Genomic DNA, 17,271 nt, shown 5'->3' with positions numbered 1-17,271 from the left:
CTCTCTCCCTCCCTCCCTCCCTCCCTCCCTCCCTCCCTCCCTCCCTCTGCTTCTTTCCTATTCTTGTTTTCATTGCTGAGTCATACCCTTAGACAGGAAGTATGCAGTATAAAGCAGTCAGCCTATTACAATTAACCTTCCCCTCCCCTTTCTGTCTGTCTGTCTGTCTCTCTCTCTCTCTCTCTCTCTCTCTCTGATACCTACATTGTCTCCCTCAGAGCCAAGATGGCCACAATGCAGCGCCTGTGTTTTGTGTTGATGGTTCTGTCTCACACCGCCCTGGTCTCGTCCTTCCCTGACCGCAACATGAAGGACACACAACACACACACCACAACACCAGGAACCAACTGCTGTATATCCTAATGGACGGGTGAGTGTGCTGCTGGTGATGATGGTGGTGATAGTGGTGGTGTTGTGATGCGACAGGAGTGGTGCTGTTGGAACTGTGGTGGGTAGCGGTGATGGTATATGGTTGCAGTGGCTGTTCTGGTGATAGTGGTGCATGCTGTAGTAGGGGTGATGGTTATTGTGGTATTTGCATGTTCGTGGTGGTTGTGGTAGGTGCTGTGTTGCTAATGTGATCTAGTTGGTCTTTCTACATGTATTGATGATGTTTGATGGGATTAATGATTGATAATGATTGATGATTGACGATGATGGTTGATGATGATGATGTCGTTGTTGTCGTTTTTGCTGTTGGTGTTGTTGTTCTTGCGATGGTGGTTGTGATTTCCGACTGAGGTTGCTACAACTGTTGTTCCTGTCGTGATGGGAGGTGATTCTGCTTCTGTTTTCGTTGTTATTGTTTTTTGTTGTTGTTTGTGGTGTTGTTTGTGTTATTAGTGCAGTTGCTTTTGTTGTTGTTGTGGTGGTGGTGGTAGGTATGATGGTGGTAGTCATGGAGTTATTTTACCTCCATAGTGGTAGTCATGGTGGAGGAGGAGGAGGAGGAGGAGGAAAAGGAGGAGATGGTGGTGGTGGCAGGTGTTTTACAAGATTGGTGTTTTGGTAATATGGCACGCCTGTCCTTGGGCTCGACAGTAAAGTCCTCTATGCAGCAACTTCTCTTCAGAAAAAAAAAAAAAGTACGAATAATTTCAGGAGTAAGTTACAGAGAACGAACTGATCCCCACTTTAAGCATTTAAGGATACTAAAAATACAAGATATAGACAGAGCAGGGACACAAAAATCTGTATATAATCTATTACGCCATCCCACTGCCATTAATTTTCGGAATATGCCCAGTCTTCAGCCTACCATTTTACGAAATAGTAGATGTAACTTATCACGACCCCTAAACCACGGACTGAAAATTTTAAAAGATTTGTTACTTATTCTGGTTATTTAATACCGGTATGTAAGAAGTTGCCAGATGAATTAAAAACTACCAACTATGTAACCTTCAAGATAAAAACTAAAAAATATATTGTAAATTGATATTAAGTTTTGTTGTCACTTTCATTTTAATTATAATTATACATATCATACAAATATCTAATAAGATAAATGGTTTTCTCATAATAACTCGTTGTAAAATTATATAGCGAGCTTTCATTATGTATTGTGCAGTGTTTTCCCAACACGTATATCCATCCATCATCCAATTCTACGTTGCCCCATGAGGAGCGTAGAAGCCCGGGGCTAGGCAATTTGGTCCTGACATTTAAGATGAGAGTGACCAGCCTTACTCATCCGTGAGTGGCATTACGTGAGCAATAACCCCAACCACCCCTTGGATATAAACCTTCACCGGCTCAATCCGATTGGAGTGCTGTAATTACCCACTAAACCACCAGGTGCCATAATTTGGTTATATGGTTACCACCCTGCGTAGTAAATGGTTTCCTGGTGTACAGGAAATCATTAGGCTAGTCACTCAGTGTAGAGTCACCCACAGGCAGAAGAAAGAGGAAAGAATGAAAGAAAGAAAGCCAAAAGAGGGAGTGTAAAGTCACCCGTATGTACAACTATTTATTGAGCTCATAAAAAAATAATTTATTTCATGAGCTCAACCTCTAAATTATGTATACTTATATTAGTACTGTATTCTGTAATTGTTTACAGGCAAAACAAAGAACTTGAATTTGAATTTGATAAGGACGTAACTATTTATGCATACGTGGGACTAAAAGCTTAACCCCCCACAGCCCACGGTTGCTGCACTTGGGATTTGGTGGGGAAGGTACTTGGCGTACCGCCCTTCGCCTGTCGGCTTACAGTCGCGGAGTTCATAGGTTCCTGCGTTAGGGTTAATTCCAGACTGAAGTTTTTTCAAGATGCCCCAAAGCGGCATGTCTGCTTGGGGCTGGGCTACAGGGGGTTAAGTACTGTTGTAGCTGACGGCATTACTATTTAAGTATTTAAGGTGCTAAAGGCATCTCTGGTAGATAACAGGAGTGGTTGAAGAGTATTATATTATCTACCGAGTGGCCTATATTATACTGGTGGCCCCTCAAGCTCATACCTGGAAAAACTAGAGTGCGATTCTGGGGTCAGTCAGATTTGTGGACTCGATTTCTTCACCCCCCCCCCCCCCTTTCGCCTTGCTCTGCCACCAGTTGAATTGGAAGCCTGAGGGTAAACAGATATCTGCAGGTCGTGTTCTAAGGAAAGATTGGGGTGTAGCGAAAAACTGTCTTCCTTAATGATCCTCGTGTTGTTGATAGGCAGCCATTTTCCCTTCATCTCCTTTTCCATTATTCAAGGCAGCCATGTGTGCTGAAATGATGTCAGATGTATTGCGATATCGAATATAGTGTGTGGTATTGGCATGATTATGTTGTGATGTCGAAGATAATATGGTGTCGGTGTCAATACTTTATGGAGTCGAATGTTATATTGGTACGATATTATGAAGTATGCTGTGTTGTAAAACTTGATATGGTACCGGTTTTATAAAATATGTTGCATTATCAAAATGTTGTGGTGTCGAATACACTACGTCCAATAGGTTACTGAGTTGAAGGATGTTTCATCTATATACCGATTAGGGATACACACGTTCTCCCTTTCATAAAACCTTCCATGTTCCTCTTCTGCCATTCCTTCGGTTTTCGCCCTCACTCTGTCGACAACAACCACACAACATATCTTCCCCGGTATGCTAAAGAGACAAATACGTTCATGATTGCCACACGTTGCTCTTTCCCCCACTTTCCCTAATACAAGAGAACTATACTCTTTTTAGTCTAACTTGGCCAAAAATTGCCGTCTCTCTCTCTTGAATAAGTTATAACAAGACATTAACACTAGAATATGATGCTAGTTACGAAGTGCTGTGGAAAGTATGTACAGCCGTAGTGTTATATTATTCTGCCACTGAATTTACATTAAAATTAAAGGACCATTTTATATCGCATGTAGGTCGAGTGTGTTGCACGAACTCTGTGTTGTATAACCCTGCACAGATCCGTGCTCATGTTGGATCTTGCTTACACCTACCTCTAGTAATTAATAGTCTACCCACGTTCTCTGTCTCTCACACTGAAATTCATTGTCATGCTTGCTGTCCGAGCGAGCAAGTGAGCGAAAACACTGTCAGATATGTACTGAGGTTGTAAGAAAACGAAAACACAAAACACCAAAACCCAGATATCGTTGATACTATTAAAGGTACAGTAACCTATGCAAATCGTTGGAAAGCTGAATGAAAAGTAGTTGCGTTACTGAAGTGACTTTCCCCTAAATTCGTCATTATATTGCTGATAAAAGCCAACAACAGCAAAATTTTGAGCCAAAACTGGAAATTATTAGAACTACAGCCAACCAACACACATCGCTGAAAAGCTTATGGAAAAGCAGTAAGAGATACTTCAAAGGTTTTTCGCGGAAATCGCCAACCCCTTACTGAAAACATAAAAACACACACACACACACACACACACTAAAACTTGGTCGAAAATTATTGAGCGCAGCGAGTGAAGCGATGTTTATGTTCAACTGAGAAATGAGCGACCCGACACGACGAAGCCCAGCCCGATACGACACTGCCTGACCACAATGGTTTTCAGAGGCTAATAACTTTTCTACCACTTGAGATAGAGAAGAGAGTCTTTCAGCAGGTAGTAGATACATTCAATAAATTTTGTTTTTAGCTAAATATTTACTCATGGGACCAAAGAAACCCCTTGGAATCCCAGCTTTCCAAAGGAATGTATGGAGGGCTTCAATTGACATGCTTCTCTATGAAATTGAATTTAAAAAGATTTCCTGTTGTAACACTATGTTTTCTTGCATGAATTCTAACAATTAAGTATCGGATATTACGCTCAGAATTTTACATGAACGTTTTTTTCTATGTTTGGGGGTGAAATCAGCAAGGGTAATTGCCCCATTTCCGGGTTTTATCATTCGATCAATAGCCAAGAGTTTACCGATGCAGTTAATTGACACGGCAAGTCGGGAGCAGAGAACTGAACATTGCACGTGTGATAAATGCTACGGCGCCTCGCTATGTGCACACCCAGAGAGAAAACGTGAGAAAATAAATGTTTTAGCGCAATTATTCTTCTGTTATTGTTAAACTACCTCACCAGAAATGTTGAAAGTTTACACCAAGATGAAATTATTATGATAGGCGTATATTCAAACACTCGGTCGCTCGTCACGTGCTCACAAAGCGCACTTTACTGGTTAAAAGTATATTGGACTTAGGAACATTGACCGAAAGCTAATATAACAACATTAAGAAACTTGCTCACTCGAACTAGTTCGACACTTTCAAGTATAAACACCTATACCTTTATAGTAATAATAATCATCATAATCATAATTATACTCGTAAGCATCATGATAATCATAATAATCATGATCACCATAAGCATCTGTGCTGGAGAAGAATGCTTCCACGTGGTGGCAACAATATAACCAGGTAGCTGTGTTGCCGGTCATACAGTCATCCATCAACTCCGCTGTCCCTCGAAAGGGGGATGGTGGACTGCAGGAGATGGGTAACTTCAGTCTGCAGTTTGCAGTCCAGACTGAACCCAGGGCCACAACAACAACAACTACAAGCAGCATTTTAAATACACATTAATGTTGAATATGACCATCATATCGCCACCATACGCCTCATTGCCATCTCCTCATCACCGAAATCATTATAGTTCATCATCACAATCACCATAAACATCATAAACTTCTCGGGTGAACCGGTGGTGCAGTGCTTAGCAAGTTCAATCCACAACTGGAAGAACAGGAGTTTGATCCTCTCCCCTTAGTCCCTGTTCACCCAACTGTTTAACTGGGAACCTGGATGTAACATTAACCACTGCATGTCTTCTTCTAGGCCGAGAAAGACTGTGACTTAGCAAATACCGACTGTCTGCCTTATTGACCCTTGTAAAGTAGGTAGGCATTATTATGGAGATTCTTTTTCACCATCTCAAACCTCAAACCCTCCCAACTAGATTTCGATGGGACTACGTGGACAAGCAGCCGGCCAGCAGCCTGCCGGGGTTCACCAGGTTCCTGCAGGAGGGCGGAAGGGCGCGCTGGACCACGCCCCTCTTCCCGTCTATCTCCTTCCCCACCTTAACCACCCTCGTCACGGGCCGGTACGCTGAGTCGCACGGGATCGTCGGCAATTACTTTTACGACCCGGAGGACAAGGACGTGTTCTCGCTGTTTGATTACAATGCCACCGGGAAGCCAAAGGTGAGGAAGTATGGTTGGTCTCTCTCTCTCTCTCTCTCAGCATAATATATACGATTATATAATACGGAACGTTTAAAGAGCCACCTTTTCTCGTGGTCTCATGGTCATGTTCTAAAAACAGCAGCAAGGTGGGAAGGATCCCACACCACCTGTGTGCTTCCAGCTTCATCTGCTGTGTCGACAACTCTTGCACAGATGCACCCACCGTGAGCAGGTTCCACTGGCAGGAGACCCTAAGCATGTACTGCGGGTCTGCTGGTGCTGGCATGTGTGAGACTTCGGCAACTCCACAGGCTTGTCACTAAAGAACACTGCTCTTTTGCCCCTCTTGACGGCTTTCGGGGAGAGCCACAGCCTGTCCAGGTGTGACAGTCCTTGGACCTGGATCTTGTGGAACTCCATTGGTGTTGTAACGTCTTAGCAGTGCTCCAGAGGGTCTAGTGGCATCATGTCCTGGGGGTGGGCAAATGGAGGCTGTTACCTTCAACCAGAAAATGGGCTTATTGCTCAACTTTGTTCAATCTCCGCAGCTGTATCGAAATAAAAGCTGTACAGTTAAATCTGCTACATCTGTGTGTGTGTGTGTGTGTGTGTGTGTGTGTGTGTGTGTGTGTGTGTGTGTGTGTGTGTGTGTGTGTGTGTGTGTGTGTGTGTTCGTCTGACCGTGTATGGGAAGTTGCTAATTCATCATCCTACTTCCGAGACAGACAACAAGGAGTGAGGCTCTGCATATGTGTGTAGGTGGCTGGGTGAGTAGTGAGAAAATAGGTTCATGTGGGAATAATTCATAAGAGGAATGGATCAGTGTGGGAAAACTAGTCCATATGGGAAAATACCACCGTGGGGAGATATATCCCCGGAGAAATGGGCACAAGAACACAGTCACTGGTCTAAAAATAAGTATGGCGGAAACTAGTCCAGTCTATGTGGGGATTTGTTATTTCCATAGGGAGAAATAGGTCCATGGGGAAAGTAAATTCAAGAGGAAAATAAGTCCCTGGAGGAAATATCCATCGATGGGGAAAATAAGTAATTGAGAAAATACGTCTGTGGTCGGAAATGGGTCCATCGGGAAAACAGGAAGTAGGTCCATGGGGTAAACAGAGTATTGACCCATGGGGAAAATACCTCCACGGGAATAATATGCCCATGGGGAAAATACCTCCACGGGAATAATATGCCCATGGGGAAAATAGTTCCATGGGGGAAATAAATCCATTGAGAAAAACAGGGGGTGTAGCCAAAGACAGTGAGGAGCTGACACAGAGGAGGTGTAGCCAGAGACAGTGAGAAGTTGACACAGAGAGGGTGTAGCCAGAGACAGTGAGAAGTTGACACAGAGAGGGTGTAGCCAGAGACAACGAGGAGTTGACACAGAGAGGGTGTAGCCAGAGACCGACTAATTTGCTGGTACTGACAATGGTGGACATTATGTTTACTGGCAGTGCCATGTTGTAATAGGCTAGTCCCACGGGTAGACATTATATCCGCCTATAGTGCTATGTAATGCAGTGGTGCAATACCTGCACAGCTGGCCATTATATTTTCCTACAAAGTAATGTAATAATGAAATTTAATATGATACTCCCAGTTTTGGAATGCAGTGTAATGTAATGTAACTGTAATGTCCTGTTGTCAACCTGGCAGTGGTGGACGTCTGAGCCTGTATGGACAACGGCTGAGAAGGCTGGCCTGCGCACAGCTCAGTTCTTGTGGGCTCGCTGCGACGTGCCCATAGATGGCGTCACCACCACCTTCTGTGAACCCTTTGTTAGGAGTCCCGGCAAACGGATCTTCCAGCAGAACATCGGCAGAGCCTTGGACAAGCTGAGTGATGGATATGATCTGGTGCAGGTGAGTCTACATACAGATTGTGTGTGTGTGTGCGTGTGTGTGTGTAAATAATAAAGTCAGGCTGTGTGTGCGTCTGTGCGTTTATTCTTTTCTTTCACGACAACGGTAATTGATGTCGACCTAGTTCTTTTTGTAGATCAAGGTAAGTCCAGGAAATGTCAGAGAAATACAAAACAAAAACTTTGGCGATTGCGCTCGACGCGGCGGCGTGAAATTTTTGGAAATCGCGACACGTGAAAATATGCGTAAATCAGCTTTTTTTTTTTTTCGATTTTTTTGGTCAGAATAGGTCAGTGTGGTCTCAGCAATTGTATGGAAACAGAATTAATGGTATTTACTTTCTGTAATGGAAAGACTATTAGTTGTTCCCGCAATTTTTTGCTGGCAAGCACTAGTGTGTGTGTACATGTATATATAGATAGAAAATAGGTAGACAGATAAAAAAATATATAGGTAAGTAGATAGACAGATATAGATATATTAATGGAGATTTGATCACTTCAACACACAATGTGTGAGATGAATAATGCTCACAGAAACGATGAAAAGCCAGAACACGTTTTTTGTATTTTTTTCCTGTAACCCCTTCTCTGCGATAACTTGTATTTTCTTTTCTACTTTCAGACGATTTTATTCAAGCTAGGGAGAGTTGTTGTGAAGAGATTATTGGAGACTGACTGTCACTATAAAAGACTGACCCAAAGCTGGCAAAATCATCTGTAAGTGGCAAGAACAAGGTTAAACAAATGTGTTCTTCAATCGCGTGACCATTGCGCCATAAACCTGTGAAAGGGGAGGTAAAGAAGTGGGCGTAACGAGCAAAGGAATGCATATGATGTACTGGAAATTTGGTGGTGGTGCGACTTGGGCAGAAAAATATACCGAGTAAAAACGGGTGTTGTGTGAATAGTGGTTTGATGCAGTGGAAGTATATTTCAAACTGTCGCCTTAGAATGACAGTAGCAGAGAGTAAAGAAATGGGTGTGGGGGACAAAGAAATAAATGGGCGGGATGAACTGCATTTGTGACGGGTGGTGGGGAGGGGCCAAGACAATATACCCTGTGAAAATGGGTGCAGTAGGATCAACGGTTTGGATGCAGAATGATTATGTCAAAGATTTCTCCAGCAAGATCAGCTCGTGTTGGTCTCTTATGCTTGACGTCTTGCAACACAGGTAAAAATACGTCATCGGGTGAAAAAGGATCCAGACATCTAGTGGCTCAGTGGTCTGTGGTGCGGGTCGGGGTTATGATCACTTGCTGAACGCTACATCGAGTCCACTGAATGAAATATGAAGTTTCAGTGGGTTAGAGCGCTCCGTTCTGACCGAAGGGTCGGAGGATCGAATCCACCCAAGGGTCAATGGTAGACATCAGGAAGGGCATCCGGTCATAAAATGCTACACGCTCCAAACCAAAGTCCTCTACCCAGGGGCAACGCCATAGCCCCTATCCAAAAAAGAGGTACCTGGCGTAAAACTCACTATCATATAATGCCCTTATGGACCAAACCACAGGCCCCTACATTCGGCAAAGGATTATATTGGCCTTCCTGTTACCATTTTTTATCGTTTAACTGCTGGGATTTCTCTACACTGAATAAAGTCGACTGACGTGGCCTAAATATTGCGCCCAAGGGGTACAAATAATGTAGCAGAGAAAGAGTTACTAGATGTAAGTTGTGGAGTCAGTGACATCTACAATTGATCTTATTTGAGCTGAATTCTTGTTGCCTGAATAAAATACCTAAGTGCATCAGCCTCAGCCAAAGATTAAAACTGTTCATTTTCCGTCAGGTGCACACGGAAAACACAGACTACACAGGCCACACCAAGGGCCCCGAATCCCCCGAGATGGCACAGACAGTGAGGGATCTTGATGACGTCATACTCTATCTGCTTAATGAACTTCGAAATCGGGACCTCGAGGACCAAGGTAAGGCAGCACGATATCGCCAAGAATTTATCTCATCAATATAATGACGCCATTTTAGATTTACTCATGCCATCTCAATCACTCACTCGGGGTACAGGTCGTTGTGACTAACTATTCACCCTCGTACACCACCCAATGTAGGTTCTTCTATGCAAGCCTACAGACAGCAACTATTCCCATCCTTAACAACTCTTGACGGGGATGGTCAACTGCAGCCACTAGTTTTGCGGCCCTCCCCTTGGTCCATTCCATTCCAGGTTGTCTCTTAGATATCAGGAGGATCAGCCTCAGGAAGACGGGCCATGTACCCACACAGCCGGAGTTGCCGTTCACGTATTATGCAGTCTTAAGCCTCGACTTAGTCATATGAATTAATTGCTTGTTACACTCGGTGGTACCAGCGATATCCCATGATCCTGCGAAGGTGCCTAATACCAAAATAAATAAATAAAAAAATCGCCACACGAAAATATTTGTTAATATCCACGTCTCACAGCCATAAAGTAAATCAAGGGGCACCGGTGTCTTGAAGGTGCGAATTTTTCATCGTTCTGGAATATTTATTTATAAATTTATTTATTTACTTCTATATATATATATATATATATATATATATATATATATATATATATATATATATAAAACTCACTAAGTCTCTCAACCTGCCTCCTGTTGCCTGCAGTAAACATCATAATAGTAAGCGACCATGGCATGACGTCAATCGGCCTGAATGTTACCACCTATCATGAGATTGACAACTACCTGGATTCATCACTGGTGGAAAACATCGCAGATCAGGGCGCCTTTATGAACATCAAAGTGCCGCAGCAGAACGTGGACAAGGTAAGATAGATAGATAGAGAGAGAGAGAGAGAGAATTATCACTGTCACTATCAACGCTCTTATGACGGAGACATCTCTAATAGTATACATTAATTTACATATAGCCAGACGATTTTATTCAGGGAGTGAGTGACAGAATCCTGACAGTATTTATTTGCCTAGTAAAATGAAGTCTTAGCATTATATTCTTGTTCCACCATTGAGCACAACTTGTATCCACGTGTCGGACTGTTGGCAGGTGTATGAGCAGGTGTCCAAGATACCTGGTGTAAAGACGTACCGGCGAGAGGATGTGCCCCAGCAATACCACTACCAACACCACAAATACATCCACGAGATCATCCTGTCTGCTGATAAAGGTATGGATTTCTCCTCTGAAGCATGTCCCCAACACCGCAAGTACAGTCGCGAGCCAGAGCTTCTACTCACCCTCTTCCCCATCCCCTGACTTGAGAGAAGGCGAAGCAATGGTTTCACTTGCTCACTCACTCGGGGCAGATGCCGTGGTGGTGCGTAGCCTCTCTCTCCCTTCCAGTCCACCCCCGAGGATTTGCCAGTTCAGTCCTCCAGACAGCAACTCTTCCTGCTTCAAGTAACTCCCACCTGAAACAGTTAACTTGCTCCAGCCATGAGTTTTGCACCCTCCTCCCTTCAAACTATCATCATCAACAGGTCTTCTTTCGGTTTAAAACTCTACGATTTTCCTACAACCGGGAATGAAGCAGAAGGTGAACAGAAACTATGGCTCGCTATTGTACTGTGCATTTGTGAGATCATCCTACTCGCTGACATAGGTATTGCTTCTCTGATTCATGTCCCCAACACGCCAGGTACGGTCTGGAATGCTAATAAATGGACAGGTTCAGTGCTGAAATCTGACCACCTTAGATGGAAGAAAGGTCAGAATGATGATGTTGTTTGTGATAGTGATAATGAAGGTGATGCACTGATGGCCATTTCCTGTAATCATCATTATCATCATCATCATCAGTAGTAGTAGTAATAATAATAATAATAATAATAATAATAATAATAATAATAACGTTGGTGCTGCTGCTGCTGATGATGTACGTACCGCAGGACAGTACCTTCTGGCATCACGGTCTGGGAAGCAAATACCAGAGCGCAACGACCTCGTCTTCTTGGACAGGGGATCGCACGGCTACAGGCCCAACGTTGAGGACATGAGGGGCATATTCTTTGCCAAGGGACCAGGTAACCCCCTCTCTTTTTTTTTTTTTTTTTTTTTCCCAGTCATATAAGGTTTTTCCTATTACGGCTACAGTACCATTAAAATGATGGGGGATATTGTATATCAAGGGACCAGGTAACTTTCCACCTCGTGAGCTCATTCGTGCGTGGATATTTCGTTTGCATTAAGGACGAAATGCGCAGTGCTTACAGCATTCAACTCTGAATATTTGAGTTGTTTCGAGTCTTGTCTGTAACGATATCATTGTGTGGGCCAGGCAGGTTCAAACGTGAGGTATGTGTTATGTGTGTAGGAATCAAATGCTTTCAGCTCCTTGGTAGGGTTTCCTGTGAAATCTACGTCCTAATGTTAATACACAGGATATGTCTGACCAAGGCCGGAAATGTTACTTCTTCAGACATAAGACGAATTTCTTATTGCCACTACAGTCCTGACGAAGAGATGAAGGGCATTTTCTCCGCCTAGGGGACTAGGCAACCCTAGAAATATTTCTTCAGTCACGCGACATATTTCTTAGTATGGCTGATAAATTTTAAAGACTAAATACTTTTGCAAACCTTATTCATGTCCGTCATAGTATTTGGCTGTTTGTTAACTACTTATTCGAGTGCAACATCACGGTGCTTATAATATGCAATTTATTTTTTATCCTTATAATTTATTCGTATACGGTACCTTTACTTATGAAAATGATAGTGTTATTACATTTTAATAAGTCTATGAAGTCATCCATATATCTGCCCCATATTTACTCTCCCATTGCCCCTTTTTTCCTGCACCCTCTCCCCTTCGTTTTTAACCCCCCACCCCCCACCCCACTGATCCCCTGCACATTCTCTTCCTCTCACAGCCGTGACTTTTCGAATGCAAGTGAAACGACTCAAGTTTCTGTTCTATATAAGGACTATTCCGAACTATACATTTGTGGCAGGACTCGGTAAACCCAGGCAGCTTTTTTACATGAAAAGGTTTAAACAATGAACGAGAAACAGTGCCATGACTAAACAAATTTAATTAAATAAAAACACGTACTGGACAATCTTTTAAGGGGATGATGATATTACTTTTCTTCTCAAGTATTTGAAAACAGTAAGAACAAACAGTCAAAAAAAAAAAGAGAAAGAGAACGCGGTAGCATCACCACAGATCAGTGGCAAAGCGTTGAATAGGGAAGGGAGCTAAAGTGCAAAACAAGCCATCATACAGCAGGGCCGGTGAACAGAAAGGTCGCAGAGAGAGAAGAAAATTCGGTAAACACACAACTCACTCAAGATAGCGGAAGGCCAAGATGAACCACGAAACACCAAGGGCTCAGGAATACAAGTAAGGCAAAAGGGGGGAGCAATGAAACAAGTCAAAATAACGAAAAAGTAGAAACCCAGAAATGGTGTCCTCTGCTGTTAATACATTAAAGTGACCTGCATAGGGAAATAAAGTAAGTTAATATTGCCAGCCTTTTGCAGGAGAGGTTTTTTCTTTTCCAGTGCCTAGCTAAATAATATCTTCATCTGGGTTTTTCTCAGTCGAGTGAAGTGTTGTGTGAGAACCAGTCCTGTCCTCAGGTCAAGATTAGTAACTATTAGGCACTCTGCTATAACGTATCCAGTAAACTGCGTATCGCCAAGAACTGTGGGGAAGTGTGCTTGAAGGGCTGAGAGTACTAGTTCACTTTTGCATTATATCCCATACGGATGAAAATGACCTTGATTAACCCTTTGCTTCATCATAGGAATGAAAATTACTTGAATTAACCCTTTGTCTTCTCGGGAGGTCAGACTGAACGGATTCGGCTTGTTTCCTCCCTAGATCCTGTTCACCAGCAGTGCAACTGGGGACTTAAATATCACATTGACTTTTGTGGCTCATAGTCTATATTAGGACTGGGACACAATTTAGTTTTCAGCCTTGGTGATCCTTGTGTTTTCGATAAGCATTAATCTAAACTTTCTTCTTGTACCCTTTATATCACTTCTTTTGTACCCTTTATCTCTGCCCTCAGACTTCAAGTGCGGATGGACCCTGGATCCGATACACGTGGTGGACATCTACCAGGTGCTGACCTACATCCTGGCCATCACCCCACAGTCACACAACGGCACTTGGACCCACGTACAGGGGGCGCTGGCACAGGACGGGGGCCGCGACGGCTGCACCAAGACATCAACAGCAGCAGCAACACCCACACCAGGACTCGCTACTTTCCTGCTGTTCGTCTCTCTTGCCCTGTTTAGACATATTGGACCGCGCTTTTATGTGGTATGAATTTCCCCCGTGCTCGTCCTCTTCCGGTCGATTGGACTGTTTGAAATGTAAAACAGATTGTTTAAAATGTAAAAAGAATTATTTGAAATGCGGAATATGCTGTTTTATATACAGAATGGTCCGTTTGAAATACAGAAGGGTCTGTATGAAATATAGAATGGACTTACTGAAAAATATTAAGGGTTGTTTGAAAAGTAGAATGAACTATACTGTATGTTTGGGTTGGACTAAGTTTACTCCACTCCATAGCTAGCAGGGAGTGAGCAAGATGCTCCAGGTGGAGGAAGTTCTAAAAGAAACCACTGTAACAGCAACTGGGAGAATCACAGACACGTTTTAGAGTTAACTATGGTATTATCAGAGATGGGCAGTATTTAAATACATATGTATTTTTAAAATAATGTAAAACCCGGTTAATCAGGACTATTTGGGGGGGTGGAATCAGTCCACGTTTACCGATTTTCCAGATAAGTCGGGTTCCAGAGGAAGGAAGCATCACAAACCAGGTGACCGAAGAGATCTTGTAAACGTAGTCTTGAACTGTCTAGAGCACAGTATTGAACATTACTTTTTCTCCTCTTCCTATGGTTTTACTGTAATTTACAACGAACACAACAAAATTCCATAATTTCCTTTAGTTTTACTAAATTTACAATACGAATAGTTAAGAAATTATATTTTTAAAAAGCAGTTATGAACTGAACATCTGACGAATTAGGGATGGAGCTTCATCTCAGCATTATGTTGTGTGTACATAATTTCTATTTTGATCGTTTCTTCAGTATCTGTGTCATAAGTTTAATAAGACTTTTTCTGGTGTTTATCCATTACAGTGAAATGATAAGCAGAGGAAGAAAATATTGTACAGTACTGTATGTTTGACTGTCCAAGTGTACAGTATGCTTACAAGGCTCTACTTCTTAGCAAATCACATGTGTGTGTTCCATGACTATGTTTTGGTCTGTCTCGTGACCTGTGAACGCCATGTATATGCATAAATACTAATATGCAATACAGTATACAGAATAATATTGTAGGTTAATGAGTTCAGAGGGTTGTGTATAAATATAAGTACATCAGTGAGCCGGGCTGCATGGGACTCTGACATGGTTAGCCAGTCAAAAATAAGCGGATTTCCTGATAAAACGAGTTCGAAGATGGCGGCTTTACTACTTAAATACATTCTACTTAAATTATTGTATTTATAAATCCTTGTTTTTGTGTATTAAATAGGCAGCTAAGTAATCTGAATTTATATTTCGTACGTACAAACACTTACTTGAAATACTTTTCCAGATACATTTTGGAGAGAGAGAGAGAGAGAGAGAGAGAGAGAGAGAGAGAGAGAGAGAGAGAGAGGGAGAGATGGGCAGTATTTAAATACGTTTGTATTTTAAAATGTATTTAAATACATTTGTGTATTTAGAACTGCATTTATAAATACACTAGTTTTCATGTATTTAAATGTAGTATTTGAGTACTGTAATGAGTATTTAAATACAATGTATTTAACTCCTCAAAATATAAAAATGTAAATACTTTTTTACCAGTTGATTTGGCAATAAACCCGTCCAACAATCCGGTAACCCGAACAGTGAACACGGTGTGAGTCACGAGTTAAGTTCCATCAGGGTTGCCAGGTCTGGCATAATTATGCCAGTTTGGCTTATTTCGGGAGCGGTTGGCACGAAAATATCAATTCCATATGCCAGGTACCTGCTGGCTATATATATATATATATATATATATATATATATATATATATATATATATATATATATATATATGCTTATGTTAAAATTTGTATGAATTTAAAATGTATTTACAAATGTATTTAAATACAATTGATGTATTTAGTATTTAGCATTTAAATAAAGTTCATAAAATGTATTTAGTACTTAGTATTTAAATACATTTCTCTCATGTAGGCTATTTAGTATTTAGTATTTAAAGACATTCAGTGTATTTAGTGCCCAGCTGTGGAGAGAGAGAGAGAGAGAGAGAGAGGGGGGGGGGATTAAGACCCATCCCCAAGATGCTTACAGTTGTCAGGATAAACACCCTTGCCTTAAGAGTGTGTTTGAAGTTCAACATTCTCTTCCTGCATCAGCTCCAGTAGAAAGGCAATTTTTTAAATTGCAGGTATCACCTCTTCACTCTTGAGAAGTAACTCTTTGGACAATTCTATGAGAAAATATTGCTGCTGAATGCAATAAGGAGAGGTGATCAGTATAATTCCATTCCAAAATTCAACATTCTTTTAACTTTAATGTTCCGATTATATTAACCTTTTTACCTTGGGGGTTATTGTGCGTGTTGTCTAATAAAAACATTGAACAATACCTTTTGGTCTGTCTATATCCACACGCCTAAACCCTGGAAGGGGTGGCCACAAACGAATCGCCTCCTTGTTTTTCTGTCCTCAACCAGTAGGCCGTCCTCTCTCCAATTCACACTCCCCACACTCGTATACCTCTCTACCCAGTCCCTCCATCCATAACATCCTTAGCCTCCCTCTCCCTCTCTCTTCCTCCACCTCATTCACATACGCTCTGCTCGTTTGTCTCTCGCTGTCCATCCTCTCGTCATGGCCAAACCACCTCATTGTATCTCTCCTAACGCCTTCTATCCCATCCACATCCACACCGCAACATTCCTTCACTTCCTCATTTGTCAGTCTGTCTCTCCATGTAACTCCACATGCTCCTCTCAAATAATTCATTTCCACTGCTCTCACTCTTGATTTGTGTCCCTCCAACAAGGTTCAAGCTTCACTTCCATACGTTAGAGATAGCATTACAATATGTCATGCAGCGACTTTTTTACTTCCATGCTCACTTCTCTGTTTCTTATCACTGTTTTCAAAGAATCAGCAACTTTTCTTCTTTGTTGTACCTTTTCAAGCACTTCACCCCCAAACTTCCATCTTTACTCATCGCACTGCTCAGTATTTAAATGCATTCGCATTTTCCATTTCCTTATCATCCAACCTCATTGTACATCCAGTGACTTCATTTCTCTTGAAGACCTTATCTTTACTTTTCCCTACATTCACCATTAGATTCCGTTTCTTACACTCTCTTCCAAATTCATTCATCAAGCCTTGCAGCTCCCCTTCTTCACTTAACAGTACAGCATCATCTGCAAACAACAGTACAGGGAGTTTACAAACATTACCCTCTCTCATTCTAGCCTCTCCAACATTCACTGCTCTACCTTGTATCTCTTTTGTAATCCCATCCATATACAGACTGAACAAGAAGCGGTGCCAAGGCACGGCAAACCCTTCCCCGCCAGTCATTTTATTGCTGACTGATAAACACAACAGGATATTTAGTCAAAGATGTGACATATCAAATTTGCAGTAAATTGGGTGAAATTTGACGATTTTATGCTCATTTGAAATCTTAGGCCCGACCCACCTGACACTGGCCCACCTACCGCTAACTGGGGGGTGATCCCCCTGATGTAATGAGGCATGTTTAGGATGCAGATTTGAAAGGTGCA

At 42.1% G+C, this 17,271-nt stretch overlaps 1 protein-coding gene across 1 annotated transcript; it reads left to right on the top strand.

Annotated features, from left to right (window-relative positions):
* The first annotated feature begins 256 nt into the window (after window positions 1-256).
* Window positions 257-13,764, top strand: LOC145403061 (glycerophosphocholine cholinephosphodiesterase ENPP6-like). The gene is made up of 8 exons (XM_080274901.1): window positions 257-371; window positions 5,411-5,657; window positions 7,305-7,511; window positions 9,308-9,446; window positions 10,129-10,289; window positions 10,528-10,648; window positions 11,370-11,504; window positions 13,502-13,764. The coding sequence occupies exons 1-8, from the start codon at window positions 259-261 to the stop codon at window positions 13,762-13,764; spliced, it is 1,386 nt and encodes a 461-aa protein (XP_080131027.1). The 5' UTR covers window positions 257-258.
* Window positions 13,765-17,271: the final 3,507 nt, after the last annotated feature.

This window comes from Coenobita brevimanus, chromosome 60 (genome assembly GCF_032717465.1).
Source record: "Coenobita brevimanus isolate Jiangsu-jjx chromosome 60, ASM3271746v2, whole genome shotgun sequence".
NCBI classification, from domain to species: domain Eukaryota; kingdom Metazoa; phylum Arthropoda; class Malacostraca; order Decapoda; family Coenobitidae; genus Coenobita; species Coenobita brevimanus.
This window is presented reverse-complemented; position numbering and strand designations above follow the sequence as displayed.

Bases quoted from the DNA above. Each gene is read 5' to 3' on its own strand.
- LOC145403061 (XM_080274901.1), top strand. From the start codon at position 259: ATGGTTCTGTCTCACACCGCCCTGGTCTCGTCCTTCCCTGACCGCAAC. The intron at 372-5,410 runs GTGAGTGTGCTG...CCTCCCAACTAG, and splicing joins CTGTATATCCTAATGGACGG to ATTTCGATGGGACTACGTGG. The intron at 10,290-10,527 runs GTAAGATAGATA...GACTGTTGGCAG, and splicing joins CGCAGCAGAACGTGGACAAG to GTGTATGAGCAGGTGTCCAA.